At 41.3% G+C, this 19,363-nt stretch overlaps 2 protein-coding genes across 2 annotated transcripts in view; both read right to left on the reverse strand.

Annotated features, from left to right (window-relative positions):
• Positions 1 to 997: 997 nt before the first annotated feature.
• Positions 998 to 10,840, reverse strand: LOC119374563 (proteasome subunit alpha type-7). The gene is made up of 6 exons (XM_037644722.2): positions 10,608 to 10,840; positions 10,264 to 10,390; positions 10,056 to 10,180; positions 7,623 to 7,745; positions 2,229 to 2,405; positions 998 to 1,145 (listed from the first exon to the last, which is right to left on the reverse strand). Exons 1-6 carry the CDS (start codon positions 10,710 to 10,712, stop codon positions 1,056 to 1,058), a joined length of 747 nt encoding a protein of 248 aa, XP_037500650.1. The 5' UTR covers positions 10,713 to 10,840; the 3' UTR covers positions 998 to 1,055.
• Positions 10,841 to 15,719: 4,879 nt separating this feature from the next.
• The window catches only part of LOC119374570 (type 1 phosphatidylinositol 4,5-bisphosphate 4-phosphatase), a 64,997-nt gene continuing 61,353 nt past the window's right edge, over positions 15,720 to 19,363 (reverse strand). Inside the window, exon 9 of the mRNA XM_037644735.2 lies at positions 15,720 to 15,851. The gene's annotated coding sequence lies outside the window, so the exon portion shown is untranslated. The remainder of the gene's footprint in view (positions 15,852 to 19,363) is intronic.

Raw genomic sequence — 19,363 nt, forward strand, 5'->3', positions numbered from 1 at the left:
CAAATAAAATAATCATGCAGGTGGCAGCTGCAAGGATACCATTTCTCGAGGAGTATGGTGGAAGGATGGGGACATGCATTATGCTTTTTGAAAAAGACTTTAGAAATTTTTTCTAATCTCTTGATAAATCACTGTATATGGTCCCACAAGTACAGAGAATGTTGTACATCTTTGAAGATGATAAACCATAAAGAATGCATGGCAACTTATTAATCACGTAACTACGTTTTGGTCATGCTCTTTGCTATGGGTGCAATGTGGCCAATATTGAGCGCTAGAAAGTGGTTAGAATGGGCAAAAGCATTTTGTTGCATATTATGCATCAGAAAAAATTAGGATTTTTAGCAGCTGCTCTCAGTTCGATAGCACATTGCCAAAACAAGAAAAAGAGGATAAAATTATTTATCGCTTTTATTACAGATATGATAAAGAAATACTGACCAGCATAAATACATGCTGGCTTGGCATTAGAGCTCTGCTAAAACTATTCACAACCCACGCATATGGGACGGCACTTGTCAAAAGGTGTGGCGACAAGTGCTTCCTGGCATTGATCACAAGTCCTTTGGTTGTGGCCTTGGATTGTGTGGCACAGCAAAAGCTCCTGTGCAATCTAGGAGGTCACGTGTTGGCACGGCATAGAGCAGTTTCTCTCATGTGGATGTAGCAGCCTTAACAGAATATAGCAGATTGCAGCAACTGTAGCAGCATTCCTGCTACAGTTCTTGCGGTTCTGATGAGTCAGTCCCCTTAAGGCCACTGGCCTTAACCCACTTTAATGAAAACAGCTGTGAAAACAGAGCAAACAAATATCAAATATGGCACAGCTTGGAGTTGGCAATGTGTATCTGCAGGACATGTGAAACTGATATCTGCATATATGCAAAACGTCTGCTCGAGTTTCATTTACATTTTGGGAGTTTGGCCAGAACCAGCAAATTCCGTATTGCTAGCCACAAAGGGTACAATAAGTAAATAAGACCTCACAGCAGCATACAAGGAACTCAGATTTACTGATAAAACATTGTTGGTTACACTGGCAAAGGATGTAGCTGCTACTTCTTCTGTTTCTTTTTCTCAGCCTCATCTTCTTTTTCCTTCTCGATTTCTTCAACATACTTTTCGATCTCCTTTGCTTCCAGCATCTGAAATTAAAAAAAAAAAAAACAATGACAACTACGTTAACAGACATGCTCCAATTTGATCAGCTGCTCAAAGCAGCAATTACATGGAAGCATGTATTATTAAACCTCCCATTTAAACATGTCACCTACTTTTGCCTTTAGTAGCAGGCCACAAGTACCATGAAATATGAACGATGTACCCATATCTCCTTCATACCACTACAAAACACACTGGTAACAGAACAAATGCCAGAACACTTGTAGCGTCTTCTAAGCTGTTCCCAAGAGGATTAAACTGAGGCACAATCAGAAATTATCTATCTGAACCCTGCAAATAACTGACCTAACTTCAAAAACACCTACACTGTAGTGCCAACAATCAGCGCAGCAGCGAAGTGTAGTGGATTACACGGAGAAAATATTAACCACAAACACACTTCAAACTTATTACTCACAAACGTTACACATCATTTAACAAGCTATAACCCATGGATGTTCACAAACCATGCAGAGGAACCAAGCAGAGGAACTTGGCCAACTAAATGAATCATTCTGTAAGAACAAGCTTTCCACTTTACGGTTATAAATACTCTTAAAGGCAGTAAGTACATGAGCATACAACAGAATTTTTTTTTTCATCTGGCAAGTGTACAATTGTGCGGGTCTGAGCAGATTACTTGAACTTCGTGGCACTGGTATCTTTCTCCACACCTGGATGGTAAAATTACACAGCTACAGCCAACACTTGCAGCTAGAGCACAGGGAAAAGCATGAGCTGCACACCAGAATGTTCCCTTTAACAGTAGTGCAAGTCACCTTATCAGGATAAGGCGATTTGATAGCCTTGTTTACACGTTTTGATTTTTCAGGGACCTCCTTTACTGAAAATGCACGTGACAGATCAACAATAGGTCTTCAGCCAAGTATCCGTCAATCATGTCTCACAGGTTGAACTAAGCTAGCAATGGCCTTCCAACATAACATACCTAACTGAAGTGGCCTCAGTGGAACTATAAAAAAATGGTACAACCACAAAAGCCTTGCAATGAGACTACTGTAAGATGAAAACAGCACAACACACGAACCAGTGCGAACAAACCTTACCTTCAGTGGCTTTCCACGTTCCATGACTGCCACTTCAAGGTTGTGGCCTTGGATAACCTCCAGTAAAGCCCGTATTGCCAGTTTAACTGCACCTTCATCAGACTCCATCTTATCTGCAGAGTAATTCTTTTCAAGGTATTCACGCACTGTCTTGGCATTCCGTCCCGTGGCATTTGCCTATTACAACAGAAAATACATTTATTGTAAGGCTCTGATCGTTGCAGATTATTCATAAAGCAAGAAATGTGAGATTTCTATTTAACACCATAAGCCCATAAAACAAACCTTTATATAAAAAGAATTTTAAAAAATCAATAAGCAAGTACTTTCTCATCCCACTGAACCAATGAAAAAAGTCGAAGCTGCATCCACAAGGCAAAGAATTCATTGCGATACCAAAGAATTGGACAGATGAAAAACTGAACAGGGGGTGTTCACTGGAGCCAATGTTTTGACAAGTGGTCTTGTTTTCTTCAAGGCAAAATTTTGTTGTATACTCAGTACATGAGCATACAACAAAATTTTGCCTTGAAGAAGACAAGACCGCTTGTTGAAACATTGGGTCCAGCGACACCTTGTTCAAAAATTGTTCATCCCTTTATGGCTCAATCTTCTCCTTCACTTCTACCTTGTTTCAAAGTATTGGATGATTATACGAAGCAATGCTAGTAGCTTTATTGGCTGTGGAAATTGCAATAAAAATTGATTAATTTAATGAAAGTAACAATCGGGTTGCCTTGCAAACACAGGCAAGTGAACATGTTTCATTGATGACCACAAAAGAGACAGTTGTGGTCACAACACTGGTGTGAAGAGCACCGGCAGCAGGGAGCAAGCATTTCACGTTGCCTCTTCATAACGGTGTGAAGTTGCGCAAAAAAGACGAAAGTTGCACAAAAAAGTTGCACATTGAAGTCTTCATAAAGTTGTGCAAAAGACGAAGACAACAATGTGCAACTATTTACACCGTTATGAATCAGTACCAACTAGCTAGCCTTTCCATTTTGCTTCACGTTGCCTCTTACTTCAGTGTCTTGAAAAGTCACGATTACATATGAATATTTTAAGTCACGATTACACACAAATACTGTTGTGGGTAAGCTCTACTACTGGAAATACTGGTGCTACAAATGGAGTGACACAGCACGAAGAACACATGGGCATAGTGGCTGCATCAGCTGTTTTAGCAGCCTATGAATCAGCTGATGCATAGGCTGCATTGGCTACTTTTGAACTCATTTTCCAATCCTTCCCATGTTCCTTTTTTTTCTGTTCTGCAATGCTTTGATTATTATGTGCTGTAATTATTATTTGCTCTAAAATTATTACACATTCTCATTGCTACATGCACCACACGCAAGGATATTGAATTGGTTTTTAGCCCTTTGTATCCCAGAGTCCACATATGGGGACAAAAAATCAGTAAAGTGGGATCAGGCTAGCCAACGCATTGCCTTAAAAATCGATTTGAAGTGTTGGCATTACTTTTTTTTCAATAAGTTCACTCTAAATTCGTAAGAGCTTTTAAACTATTCAGCCTTATTCGAGAAAAGGAAGGGTTTATCTTGTTTTTGTGCGACTTTTGTCACTCTGTGAGTGACCAAAGTTTTGTAAGTCGAGTTGTCGCTGCGGCGTCTATGTTTGTTGACACCAGGCATAGCGAGTTCATGCAAGAAGCAGACGGAACACCACATGGTAGTAGAACCCCCTTCGTGGCCGTGCGGCTTTGCACAAAACATCTGTAATATAGCTAAATACGCCTTTTAGAAGTTCTTTAGAAATTATTTGCTTTACTTGGGACATGCATTAAGTGATGAAATATATGCCATAATTTTCGAGCTGACTAGCGGAAATGATTGTTTCGATTTGGAGAGCAACAATAATTAGCGAGCTGAAGCAGAGCCATCAACAAGCAAAGGCCTCTTGAACAATGCTACTGCTGATGATGAAAGCATTCAGTTTGAATGTAACCATGAACGCACTGGTAATGATCAACAACGATAAAGATAATGAACACGAAGTAGAACTGTGGACAAGGAAATGGGCCTTGAATGGTGAGAATGATAGTGATGACGAAAGCGTTGAACATGAGGAATAACGTGTTGATGTAGGGACCGACAACTGGGCAGAACGTGTGATTAGATCCTGGTAGAAATGAAAAGACCATGAAATATAGTGACAGATTCCAGCATCCTTTTCGCGTTGTGAGTACGATTTATATCTTTAAATCGTGCTTAAAGGGACACTAAAGGCAAATAACAATTCATGTCACAGTGAAAGCTCAATGTATGACAACTTCTAAAACGGCAATTATTATCAACAGCAGTGTCCTACTTACCGAGAAATTAAGCTAAATGTATCACATGATGAGCGCCACGAGTGGGACACTTTCGAAGTGATCCCGATGACGTATGAGAGTCTGCCTACAATAAATCACTAGTAATCAAACTAGCAGCAATAAAAAAAGAACCTTCCATGCATCAAAAGACGTAATAAAATGCTGTTTGTTTGTTTCCGTTTGATTCATGGAAAAAAGAACCTCTGTGGCGTTGCCATGGGGAACGGCGCGCGTGGTTCAAAGGTTCCGTTTTCGCCGAACTGCGCTTCGCCCGGCGCCCTGCTTCACTCACGCGGTCGCGTCTCAGTGGTAGTTTCGGGATCGCGTACTGCCGCGTGTGTTTTGCGCGCTCGTGAAAGTTGCTCTGACAGAAAGTTCGACAAAATGCCGCATGCATGTGATATTGCCGGATGCCCGAATGGTGCACAACGCCAGTGCTGCAGCGAGGAAACCGATGTGTGTTTCACTGGGTGCCGCGGAATGAACCCTTACGTTCGAAGTGGCTTAGTGTCATGCCATTGTCAAGTTCTCCGTCTACATCCATTGCGGCGATTGCGGCAAGCTTCGATGGCTTCGATGGCAGTTGTTGCTGCTGTGGGTCCCGCTACTTTCGCTCTGCTGCTACTAGTGTCGGCGGCTGCGCAGTAAAGGTGGGCAACGTTGGGCACGGCAGCAGTGACATATGAAAGTGAGATTTCAGGCGGGTGATTTGAAGTGCGCTAATGCGATGCAGACCACTAAAACGTGATTTTATTTCAAAATAAACACTTCCTTGGCATAAAAGTAGTACTATGAGGTTTCTGGACCGTTATTTCAACAATCAACGTCGACTTATTATTTGCCTTTAGTGTCCCTTTAAAAGTAACAAAAACCGGTATGTCGCGCAGCCTAGCGGAACCACCTTGAAGCAAGATAATGAAGACGATCACTTTGCTGTACGTAGTCTGATGCTGTCATGCGCGCCATAACTGGTCCTCAAAGTAAGAATATGTATGTTATTATCTATCCCCGCTTTGTTCTGTGCTGCCTACGACGAAAAGGAGTTGCACGACGAAAAGGAGTTGAAAAGGAGAAGCGGCGCTGTTTTCGCAGTCGCCAGTGGCCCATGTCCAGCCGCGGCGCATGCGCGCGGAGTGCACGCATGCGCAGTAAACCACCACACTTGAACACGAACCGCTCTCGCGCTCACTGTTTGCAGCATGTGTTGTCAAGTGTGTATAAGACTTCATATTCGCCGCAGACAGAAAAATTCTCATTAAAAATGTTTGACGGTGTTTTCCAAGTTAGCATTTCGTGGCTAGACACTCTGACCAGTCAGCTTTCCGTTGTGCTAAAGAAACTGGGTGCCCTAAAAATTGGTTGTCAGTCCCTTTGAATGGCAATAATGAGCGACGATGATGAAAATGTTTTATCAGAGCCGTTAGCAAGTGGCCACGTGAATGTTGCTGATGATGATATTAATAATGAATGCTTTGAACTGATTATGAAGGTATTGATTATGGTAAGTGGTGATGATGATGATAATGATTAATGCATTGAAACAGAGCCATCGGCATGCATAGTTCCCATCAGGCCCGTAGCCAGGAACTTTGTCGGGGGGGGGGGGGGGGGGGGGGGACACACTTGCTGAAAACCTCTACTATTTGAGAAAAACGCCTATTTTCATGATTTATTTTCGATAAAACACCATGTGTCATCAAAATTTCGGCCCCCCCCACCCCTGGCTACGGGCATGGTTCCCATGTATGATGAAGGATGATGACGGACCAAGTGTAACTGGTGTTCCCATTGTCTGCACATGTGGACACTCGTTTTCTTCTAGTGCTAAAGCTTTACTTTCCAGGTTTTCAGTTTATTCCCATTTTCACATGTATTGTAATTACACATACACAAAAAAATATTTACTTGCGCAAATGGACTGGCTGTGAGGTACAAAGCGTTAATCACACTAGGTGATTGGCAGATCTACAAACTATACCACCAATATGTTTCATTTTTCAACCTGCTTCTTTCATGTTATTGTCACTTTTTCTATTGCACTCATGTGTTGTTCCTATGCCTGTAATAAGTAAGTCAGTGGGCTGAGAAGAAAAGTTCTAGGAATGTCAGGGAAGTGTCAGTTACTTATGTTTGCAATAGTAACAAAAATAAGTGTGTTTGTAATTTACCATAATTTATTGCCTAAATAACATTTTATGCAGCTACTAACTGTGACAAAATCTGCACATTTGTAATAGTTTGACTATAATTTGATGCATGAGATGTTCCACTTTATTTGCATTTGCGTTTCATTCTGCTAAGGCAACACGTAAAAAAAGTCTTAATGACATTCCAAGTCATGACACCTCCCCCCTTTTTTGTTTAATTTCTTTTTCTCACCCTGTTTTATAGAGGATATGAAAGAAGATGTTGACATCTACACCACAGTAACAAAATACTGCAAATGGAATTCAATTTAGGCTTCCCAGAACAATCCAAAGCACCCCTGGCCTTCCAGTGCAGTCACTGTACTAACTATGACAACCAAAATGCAAAGAGTAAACGACATTGTACTCACTGTCAACAGAAAGTACATAAACACTGAATAAGCTAAGGCGTTCTCTTAAAATCACAATGTGGAGGGAGGTTTGCTTACTCAGAGTTGAAACTCACACACTTATTCAAGTTTTCTTGTCATCTATCTCGGAGTATTAGAGTATTAAAGTCATGCACTGCAACATCAAGGTTTATTCAACAAGCATTCAGCAGCAAATGGGTTAAGCACCTTAAGGGGGATTTGACATTTGGGTATCATTTAACAAAGAGGGGGAAAAAATGCAGATAGGTGCACTGTTTTTGATTTTCTGAAGCTATTCTAAAGGTCCTTCAATGCTTTTACACTGTATGACTCTCTAATATTGTTAGTAAGGCACTGGATTGAATTTGCATCATTAAATATAAACATACAGGGCACACACAACAAACAACCAGCAGCAGACCTAAAACTGCCTCGTTGTTATGCCTCTGTATAGCAATGGCAGCAAATGCAACAGCAAGACATATACACTGGAACTCACCTTCCATTCATGGTAAACACCGGATGGATCAGTCTGAAAGAGCCTAGGTGTGCCATCAAAGTCAAACCCAGCGATAAGAGCAGAGATCCCAAAAGGCCGTCGGCCATTACTCTGTGTGTACCTCTAGAAAAGAAGTAATCGAAGAAAGTTTCAGTGACACCAATCCTGCACACAAAGTGTATCAGAAAGTTCACAAATATATCAAGGACTAATAAAGAATTGAAAGCATGTTTATTTTATACTGATTTTAAATAATTGCTAAAATGCATTCAAAAGTATTCCGTTGAAATTGCTCTTTGCACTGCAGCCTGTTCTGAAAATAGAATAAATGTGATCTAGAAGAACAGCAACTCTCACGAGCCACACACACGCACAACTGTCTCCACTGTGTCCGTAGTCCAAGAACCAGTGCGCTTGAATAATAACTGTTTTCCAATGACATACCGAAAAATGCAGAAACGTTTCTAAGGACACCACTTAGGCCATTATAGGGCTTTGTAGGGGAATTCCAAAATGCCACTTTTAAAATGCAAAAGTTCATAATCCTATGTAAGTGCATGTCTAAAAAAATATTTCAACATTAATGCATATCTGTGACCATTTCACTTACTCACAAGAGGGTTCAACTACTGAATGTAACATTAAAGAGCAGTGAAACATTTTTATATGAAATTTCGTGCTGTTAAATGTTGACAATGTGCAACAGGATTGTTCTCAGTGCTCTGCTGACTGCCTCAACATACCTCAAGGTTTCCATAACAAAGCGTGATATAGGAGGCTTTTGATGAATGCCATTGCAGGGCACTTCCTACCACATTCAAAAGCATTTGGTTGCACATCAAGACATGGCTGCTAGGAGTTTATTCTTGAAGTAACAGGATTGCTATCAGTCTTGCTTGTATTTACTGTTTAGCATTTGCTTGCTCTCATATGCTCACTAGTCATGGCTCCTGCTCACAAACTAACACAAACATTGGTAATGAAAACATGTGTAATCCACATTACCATGAAATCCCATAATGCATAGAGATTTAGAATCTACTGTGAAGGACAAGCTACCTCTAGAGATAAAAATGTAGGTTCTCTGCTGAACACACAGGGGTGTATTTGAGGTCAGTAGCTGATGACAGCCTTACCTAGTAATGGGCAGGTAACTTGAACATTAAACTATCTGTTTAGAGCAAGTTATGTAAAAGAATAGACTTGTGTTTGAATGCAGTAGTATTTTTTAAACTATCTGTTTATTTTGAAAGGTACAGAGCAAATTATGTAAAAGAGTAGACTTGTGTTTGAATGTGGTAGTATCTCTTAAATTTCAATTTTCCCAGTGTGACGGCTATCAACCAAAGGCTTTTCTATTAGCTTTGTCTTTTTAAACACTACTTGCTGCTACTGGTCAAAACAATATAATGATCCTATTTCAACTACTGCCAATTCCTTTTCCCATGTGCCACAGGCGTTACAGTTGGGCCGAGCTGTAAAAGTTCTAGACGAACAAAGAAGGGGAATTAATCAAGGGGCCCATTTTTGTTAGAGCCAGCCAGATGGTATGAACACTGCATAATTAAAGAAAATTGCATTACTTTAGCCCTATTTTTATACCTATTCATATACCGGGGTTAATTTACCCTGCTGCATGTCTACAGTGTTATTGCAAGGCATGTGAGCAGTTTGGTTGCCTATTAGGTTTGTCACTGAATCTTAACAGCCTTCCTGAACATTACTGTACATCCATTCACAATAACAAATCCATACTCCATGGTTCCATTTCTTTGCCAGCATTAGTGGACTGCTTAAAATGTCTTCTAGACATGCTGTGAAACTTTTTTTAATGCAAAAGTTGTCATTCAACATTAGTTACATTTTCACGAGGGTTTATGCATTTCAGCATAAAATGTGCCACGATATCTACATCAGTATTTTGCCTATACCTGCTAAGGTAGAAGACTGGGCCTGTTGGTAAAGCATCAATGTAGACTGTATAGTGCAACTAATCTACAGGACACAAGAAAGATACACATACAACAGAGTGCATTTTTTTCGGGGGGGGGGGGGGGTGTCTGTTGTGTGTCTTTCTTGTGCCCCGTGGATTAGTTGCACTATACAGTCTACAATATTGCCTATTTATTCACACTCCTAAGCAGTCCTATTGCTCCTTGTATCACTCTTGTTTCAACACAGAACCACAGTGGCAAAAATTAACATCAGGGGCTACTGCCACAATGGTAATGCCAGAAAACGGCTGTATTACGAAAAAAACACAAAATACACATACAATTTTCGTACAAAATGAGGCTGTTGTATACAGTCCTTGTGTGGCAGTGCAGCAGTGCTCAATACGACAAGAAAATATTTGCACAGGAAAATTCGCGCACCTGTTTACGTCTTTACTGATCGAAAGCAACACATTACTGATATGCGAAACAAGCATACCTGTTTCAACTGCGCGATGTAGCGGGTGATGTACTCCAGAGTAACGGGATCTTCTACAGTGAGTTTGTGGCTCTGACATTCCACCCTTGCTCGGTCAATCAGTATTCTTGCATCGGCGGTAAGTCCTTTACAGATATATGAACAACAATTCAGGCGACCAGGCTTCAACTATTATTTCAAGGATGCACCGTGATACGAAAATGTTTACCCGCAAATGCCATGACAACATGGTCATCAAGAAGACAGATCTTCCGCACTGTCCTCTCCTCCTGTAATTTCGCCACGGATTTCTTTTCCACGGCGAGAACAACTATGTTTGTACCTTTTATGCCAACCTGGAAGAGTCAGGGGGAAAAAAAAATGAAACGGTGACGTTTCAAGCAGCACATATGATCAATTTTTACCAATTTATACCAATTTCTGTGCTTTAATTTTTAGCTGTGACTCCTGTTTCGAACAAACGCATCAAACCTCATCATTAAGATGCCGCTTTTCAATACCGTTTACACTTGATATACAAGAAAACACTACAAGGGGATAGAAAACGCTTACCGCTGTAGAACCTTTTTTTACGGCTTCCTGAGCGTACTCGACTTGAAAAAGATGACCGTCAGGGGAAAATACAGTGATTGCCCGGTCATATCGTGCAGTGCCCATGATTTAAACTACAGCAGCAGTGAACACCGCTCTTCACCGAGTAGGCAATGACAACACAATTTTAAGCACGCCAATTTGGCTGAATGCGGCAGCTCGACCCGCCCGACGGCTAACGGTCGACTTCGTAGCCGGCCAGTAGATACTTACATAAACAGGTGGCGCTGCCTGCCAGAAAGTAAATAAAATGGTAATTTAACAATTTATTTAGATGATTCATTACTGAATCATTTTAATAAAGACGAAAGATGACCCATTATTCGCGCAACTCGGAAGTGTACACAATAATGCGGTCTCGGTACCTTTCAAACAGATTATGAGGCGAACGGCAGTTCTGCAAAGGCCTTATATTGATGTTTTAGCCGTTCCTTTTTTTTCTTTATGATATTCACCTGGCATTTCCAGGTCACAAATGGAATGCCCATATTATTGTTGATCGCATTCGCAACATGAAGGTAGCCTGTAAAAGGGACACTAAAGACAACAATGTTTTTTTTTCTGGCACTGGTAAGTTACCCTTCCATAGTACCAAAAGCACAACTCTTGTCGCAAGAAGATGCTTGGCAAGTGAGAAAACGTGCGGCGCCGCCACCTTGAGGTCCTCGCACCAGTATGCATGCTGTGACGTCATAGATTTTGAAGGCGTCTGCGGGGCATGCATAATTTTTTATTGGTAAAAAATAATGACGTGTTAATGGCATAGCAAGTTTCAAGAAATTTTATTGAACCAAGGTGGCCAAAATACAAAAAAAAATCTTTGAAATTGTGGCACTACTATCACATTCAAGTGCTGAAATAGAAAATTAAACTTTGACCTTAATTTTCTGTTCCAATGAACCGATGATGGCAAAATCAACGAAAATAGAATTCTCAAGGACCAATTATTATTTCACTTTAGCGTCCCTTTAAAGAAAGAAAGCAAAAAAGCAAGATTATAGTTCAGGGACAAGATTAGCCTTTTTTTTTTTTTTAAGAATCTAAAATAAGGAAGCGTACATAAGAATTACTTCCGCCGAGCTACACTCCACAAGGTTTAAAAATTATATGGTGCAGAGGTAGTGGCATAGCCACTTTGCTAGCACACACAAAAGAAAATGCAGACTGCACAGACAAGGAATAGCTTTTTATCTCCAGGCCACTTCTCAGTGTAACTTACCCTTGTACTCAGATTGTTTCTGAAGGAACTGTGCACCTATACACAGCATTATTTCTCAATAACTTGCAAGCAGCCTTTGGCTATATCCTTTGTCATGGTTCTTGAGACAACTTGTCAGTTTATCACAAGCACCAGCATAGTTGGTGCCTGTTCTCACATTCACACTACGTCGAATTAAGGAACCAAAGCTAATTATGAATGTCAGGACTGCTTCATCAAGATGTTCAAGGGAACTGCTTGATGGCTCAGTTGGTATTTTTACTACGGGTACACATACAATACCTAGACACATTGACAATGTAAGAAACACTGCCCCTTGTCGTCATTGTCCATGTGCACTTTTTGTGGGTAAACAACTGTTCCCTTTTGTATAATCCGTCCCTGTGAGTATTTGTTCACCCATGCCTTTTTCTCTCTTTCTTTGCGATTATGTTTACCCTTCACCTTTTGGTCATGGGCTAGCAGACACACAAGTGCCAGAGCCTTTCCTAAATTGAGAGGCGGTTCACACTTTATGCAAATAAAAGTTTACTAGTAATACATATTTAAACAGGTTGAAATGTCAGCAGCGACCTGTGATGCATTCACCATCCTATATTACTTGCAGCAATATATAAATATACACGCAAAGCTGCTAATTCTTAAATAGGTATTGATTTTGTCATGAAAAAGTCCAATACAACTTCTTTCGAGCCATAAAATTCTGTATTTTGCTAGCTTACTTTGAAAAGAAATCGAACTCAAGGAGATTGGGCATTTCATATACACGTACACACAAAATATGGGAGCACTGTGTTGAAAAACACATGTGCACATGTCCTGGCACAGAGACAGCTTGCACCTGTTAGGCAGCATATTGCACAAAAATGGCTTGAGATTAGGACCACCACGTGGTAGCAAGTGCCATGTCCCAAAGAAGCTGCGCTGTCTCTAAGGAGACAGCTGTATAAACACACAAACATGCTCAAGTATAACCTCTTTCGTTGATACATTTTGTACTCTGTCACTGTGCTCCTCATGAAAGTCTCAAAATACTGTTCAGTATAAGTTATCCTCTATTGCAGTACAGTGCAAAAGACCTGGGGTTGTTTTTCTCTGCCTTGAAATAAAGGACGACCACAGATTTTAGGTATTTACCGTTTCAATACACATGAAAAGGTGTCATTTGTAGTTGGCAATTGGTGCATACTGCTGTCCAGTGTGTAATCATGGAATCTTTCTCACAGGTTTGTTTACAAGATTTGATTACAAGATCGTCAACATTAATGACAAAACCTGCATAACTATCAGAGATTTAGTATCCAATACATGTGACGAGTTTAAGTGCTGCTTTGCAAACAGGAATAGTTTACACAAGACAAGCCAATGGCAAGAAACAGACTACACACATTATCGCGAGGCCCAGCTGTACCAGTTACTAATTTAAGACTCTACTAGCTAAAGTGAAGCCCAAATGTGAAAGCACAAGACACTACTGCAATGTCTCACATTAATGCTGCATTGTACTTCGTATAGTCTTGCAGTGGCCATGGTCATGTGTTGTCTGTATTCATAGCCATGCATATTGACATGGGAAGCCTTGCCCTTCCTCCTCGTAGCAGAGGATTTTATTGTTAAATAAGCACAGGAATATTGGAGCAGACTCCAATGTTTAGCTGTATGTATAATGCTGAAATCTTAGAAGTTTCCAAATGCTAGCAAACATATGTACATGTGGCAATAGAAAGTTGCTCAAAACAAAAGCCAAAGTCAAATGCCAAGTTCTCACTATAAGTGCCACTATGCAGTTTAGGTAAAAGACTGCCTCCCTACACCTTAGATAACAAGCAGAATGAGCTTTGATATTCAAATACAGGCAAACAAAGGAATCTGTTTATTCCACTACTAATTACAGCTTATCATAAATATAAATGCACATACAGCGGACCTCCAAAGACCATACCGAAGTTCAGGAGAAGATGGAAGCTTGAAATGATGAGAAATCGCTGAACAGGGAATGTCGTTGCAGCCAACGTTTCGACAAGTGGACTTGTCTTCGTCAAGGCAGCAGCTGCCTTCCTTTGCAGCATGTTTATGTATGCCTCGCTCACTCTCTCCAAACAATAAAAGTGGAGAAGAAGAGAGCCAGTGTGAAAAAGGGCGGGTGGATAAAGTAAGGACAGGTGGGGGCTATCGAGATAGGCTGGATTACAAAATGTGGTGGTGGGGGATAAGGGGGAAAAACAAAGAAAGTGGGGAGAGGTACTGAGTGTAAAGGGGTTTCTTTTTTTTTTTTTTTGCTTTATTGCCTGTTTCCAGACACGAATTACATCATCAAGCACATAGAGGAAATAACAACAAATGATGTCAGTCCTACTGGACGGACACCAATTTTAACATTCCTTGAGCACTGTCAAGGGTTCCACCCTCGATAACCATTCAGGTACAAACTCCTGCATTTTCTGTAATTCAACAAATTTCGACATGCACTCTCGAAAGTACATTCTTGCGGGCCTTGCATTTGGATCGCGGTGAAATCCCGCCATACGGGTCCGCCATAGACAGTGGAGGCCGGTTAACATTATTAAGTCTAACAGCAATCCTTCCATTTATGTCCACAGGGTAGAAGAGGAGGGTGCAGACGTTGCACTGAGTCATGAATCGGCTAGGGTTCAAGAAAATTGCGCCATTGTATTTCACCCAAAAATGCATTGCATGTGAGCAGCTACTGAACATGAGAATTGCATGATCATAATGGTGAAACATTCTTAGATAAAAGATCAGACTGACTACTGGGAACCCCCTTTCTCTTATTTGTTTTTCTTTACTCCCCCATTAGGCAAGACAACCTAGCTCAATAGCCCCCTCTGTCTTAACTTCCTCTAAATTCAGTAGCATCAGAAAACATTTGTAAAAGAAAAACTAATGTTGGAAGCAAATATTTAATTTTTTGTGTGAAATATTGCTGCTATTCAGATTCATTGTTACGTCCTGTGGCCACCTCATTCCCAATAAAACAGATGGCAGTGATGGCTTTCTTGCTAAACTTTAAATGTACTCCTGAATATCATGGCCCATGACCTTCCTTTAAAGTGAAACAACTAAATGATACAGTTTCACCCAAAAGGTGAAGCATTAGTAGCAACAGCAAACTATGAGACAATTACACAAAGCAAAGTACATGGTTTTAGAGGACAACCATATTTATAAACTGTAGTAAGCATTCATTTACTAAATTGCTAACATGGTATCATGTGCACAGATGATGATGAACAGATCTCACTTGTTGACCATGAGCACCTAACGTTACAATACTGGCGTGTTGAGGAGGGAAGCAGAGAGCATGTGTGTGTGTGAACACCCAAAGTGAACATTTCATGCTGCTGCTTACTTCATCATTTCAACTGCGCCACACATTGAAAACCTCCAACAACCACACATGAAACCTCCAACAGTGGTGGCATGAAGCAACTAGCCACCTCAACTTAGTTCTGCATGCTTGCCCCTTTCTTCTTTGGCATATGAAGCAGACAACCTCCAAAATATGGTAAGTAGACTACGTATGCTCCCAGCTGCACAGGTGGTCATAACCAGGCTAGAAAAGGAGATGCATACACTCTTCCTTCAGCCGCCATAGGGCAGCATCAGCTCAACCACATGATCACCAACTTCGGCTGCATGGAATAACAGTGTATCAAGCCACTATTCTTCCCGGCTGGCCCTCAAATCCACAGCACATAACCGCCAACATACGGCTTGCAGCCCACTCATTCTCTTTGCATGGGACTTTACCAAGGATAGTACAGCAACAGCAAAAGTTACAACAAAAATACACTCGGTGCATCTTTTTAATTGATATCACAATTGGCCAGACAGTAAAAGCAAATATGAAACTTTATTTGTGTCCTTATTCAACACTAACAATAAATATCTTGAATACACTGCAGTGCAGTGCAGTAGCTACGTCAGTGATGGGTATTACGAAGACAACTATTCTTGAGATGCTCCTGTAAATTGCAAAAAAAGAAAAAAAGAAACACATGCTAAGTTTCTGGGGTGCCCCACAGACTGAGTTTTTATGACAAAAAGGCCAAGTCATATATATACAGGGGTGCAACAGTCAAAATAGAATTTGGAGCAATTTTTGGAGCAGGAAAATGTTGCTTTGTGGCAGGTTACAGGAAAAAACCCTCCATTTCTGAGCACCAAATCCCAATTTTGGAGCAATATGTATAACAAATAAACCTTACTTTTGGAACACAAAACAAAAATATGTACAAACCACTCAATATCAGTGCAACCATACTTTAGCTTCGGTGGACAGCTAAAGTGATCAATGAATTCTGTAGAAACCCAAAAGGCATGGTGAATTCGTACCAACCAGCAAAGCAGGTTGATCCAAATGCTTAGAGGATCTTGTTGGGTCAACACAGCGATGGCAAGCTGCTTTAGTTACTGTAAGCGACGTGCACTAGGTGTTACCACAGTACGCTTGGTGGTCCCGCACAGGAGGCGGCAGTGAATGACACGTTTATCGCCCATTAAATGTGTGCAGTACGTTTACAGCATCGCGAACAGCACCATGCCACATGTGCCACATAGCAGGCAGCTGCTGATCATGATAGGGTTGTCGACAATAAGTCGCGCTGGAACACTTGTTGGCGCCTGCCAAATCACACCTTCGTGCTTTCAGATGCTTACTACTAAAGGGGCCACAACACAGACACCAAAGTCAAAATCATTAGTCAATCTGTCTGCATTTCACGAAAAGGTGGAAGGCCTTTTGCACCACGTGTGGTCGGCCTCACTGCAAGTTGAGAAGTGCAGTTAACCTCTACAGGACAAACAAGCATGGCTCAAGTGGTCAGCAAATACGCTCAATCAACTACATTTTAACCGTAAGTACATTAAAAAAGGGTATACGTCAGGCCCGTAGCCGGAGGGGTGGTGCCGTTTTTCTTAAATAGTCAAGGCTTTCAGCAAGTGCCCCCCCCCCCCCGAAAAAATTCCTGGCTACGGGCCTGGTATACGTATTAACAAAATTTTAGTGCATATATATACAACACACTAAGTTGTGCTTGTGAGCTCTGCTACTTCAACAAATGCAGTGTGTTGAACTGGGCTCCACAGCACAGTGCAAGCAATGACAATGTGCACATTAACCTGTCAAATTCATATCTGCAGATCTGGCGTTCTTGAAATTCAGGACAGTCATAAAGTCAGGGCAAGTGGGGGGAGTGAAAAAATAAAACTGGTGCACATTTTTATTTATTGTATCTCAGGGCCACAGAAATGTTATAAGGTCGATTCCACGAAAGATCAAGAAACGGTGTATATTTGATGTTTCCGATTTTCCTGATAATTTTGTATGTTGTGCACATATGACTGCACAGCACGAAATCGCAGTTTGTTTTCAAATAAAAATTTTTTTCAACACAGCAAAATTCGACAAGTGTCGCCGGTTGACGACGACCATTTTACGAAGAGTGCGTTTTCGTAACTTTGGAACCATGCTGGCAGCTACTGAAGCTATATATTACAAATATCTTTCTTTTTGGCGGAAGTAGAAGTAAAGAGGAAATAGCTCTTATTTCATGGAATTCTGAGCAAATTATGTATTTTTAAAAATTCACAAAAAAACGCTGCGTTTTTGAAAATCAGTCAAATTTGGGACGCTATGGCTACTTCTGTGAACATCTTAGCTTGTTCATATTTGCAGTATGAATAGGCCTTTATGTGAATAGTGAACCGCTGCATTTGTATTTCTCTAATAATTTTCAAAGTAGTAAATTTTCATGCTCGAAACACCAAAAAGAGAAAAGTGCTCCTCAATTCGAAAATCTATAATAAAAAAACCCCAATCTCAATTTTGTTCAAAGTCCCCCAAAATGTTCTCAAAGGACTGCAGAATGATATTATGAAAAAACATGTTGCATCATTTTGATTAGAACAAAAGCAGAAAATGTCAAACATTGTGTTTCCAGAGCGTGGTGGCTACTGCGTAAAGGACATCTCTAGTAACAAGAAAATACAGTAACATGTCTTTTTTCTTCTCTGAGCTTCGCTAAACAACAGTAATGATCTATGGTCGGAAATTGGAAACTGTTTTGTCAAGAAAAAGACCGTTCCAATTGCATGGGTGGCTGCATGGGTGTCATAGTGGCAAGTCCACAAATATAACCACAATTTGAAAAACGCTGTGACATCCATGGACATCCATGGGCTTAAAGGGCCCCTAGACGACCCAGAGGTCGAAATTTGGGTGTGGTGTCGTAGTTGTGCACAAGTCTACAACAAACAGGTAGCCGTGAGAAATATTTCGAAACAGTGCCCTAATAGCGGAGTTATATGTGCTCGATGATCAAAACGCGGCGATCACTTGTTTAGGTCTTTCCTTCGCTGCTCCGTTCATCGGCTGGTCTCCTCTCCCAAAGCCGCTATGCCCTCCTCGCCGAGTGGCCCTCCCGATCTCATGTGACATACGTCATCGCCGACGTGCTCTTCGAAACAGTGCCCACTTCCGGTCACCGCGACTCCGTCAACTGCGTGGTTCTCGGCTGCCCACTGTTCATTCTGTTTGTGCAGCTTATCAGACCGCTACGCACGACTGTGTTGGTATGCGAGCAATTTAGCACTTGCGTTATGGGCCGCAGTTGCCGATTCACAAGCGCGCACATGCAGGCAACACTCGTAGGTTCTTGTTCAACTAATCACAGCATCGATTGACGATAACCTCACAGATACAACATGTCGACGTCACGCACGCCACCGGGGAAGCCGGAAAGGCCCGGAGAGGAAAAATGATTGTTTTTTGGAATCTGTGGCGCGCCCGTGGCTTGTAGCGCTGCCACATGTGGCAGTGTCGGAACGGAACGAAAACCAAAAACGAAAAACAAGAAAAGAAAACGATATTTTTTACCAGAGCGAAAACATAACCGAAATGTTATCTATTATTCCGTTCCAGAGTGAAACCTAAATTTTTTCGATCGTTTTTTGGTTCACAAGAAAACTTGGCACTCCGGAACAACTGAGGTCATGCAACGTGAGCAATTATGCATGACTCAGGATACTGTATTAGCGCGTACCTCAGGCAGGAATTACAAAGCAATGTTCAAATTGTGCGAAAAACGAGAACAGTGGCAACCAGAGATGTTTATATTAACGTAAGTGGACTTCTGCGCGCCTGTCACGCAGGCCAGCGTGGAGAGGGCATTGTAGGCGCTGAAGTACAGCGAAAGCTGTTATGAGATGGCAACAGCCGATTTTGGCGACATAGTTGTCCGCCGCCGCTGATGTCCGTAACCGCTATCGCGTGAAATATGAAAAATTGAAATGAGAAACAAATTTCTAGGATCGGATGGAATTTTAACCCGTACCCTCTGCCTGGCAGTCGAGTATTCCACCATAGTAGCACGCTGGTGCTTGTAACTCCTTCGCAAAAATACTCTATACAGGCGTCATGTCGGGCAAGGAATCGTGTTAACGTATATAATATAGCGGGGCAGAAGAGTAAAATAAC

This window comes from Rhipicephalus sanguineus, chromosome 1 (genome assembly GCF_013339695.2).
Source record: "Rhipicephalus sanguineus isolate Rsan-2018 chromosome 1, BIME_Rsan_1.4, whole genome shotgun sequence".
In the NCBI taxonomy this organism is placed as follows: Eukaryota; Metazoa; Arthropoda; class Arachnida; order Ixodida; family Ixodidae; genus Rhipicephalus; species Rhipicephalus sanguineus.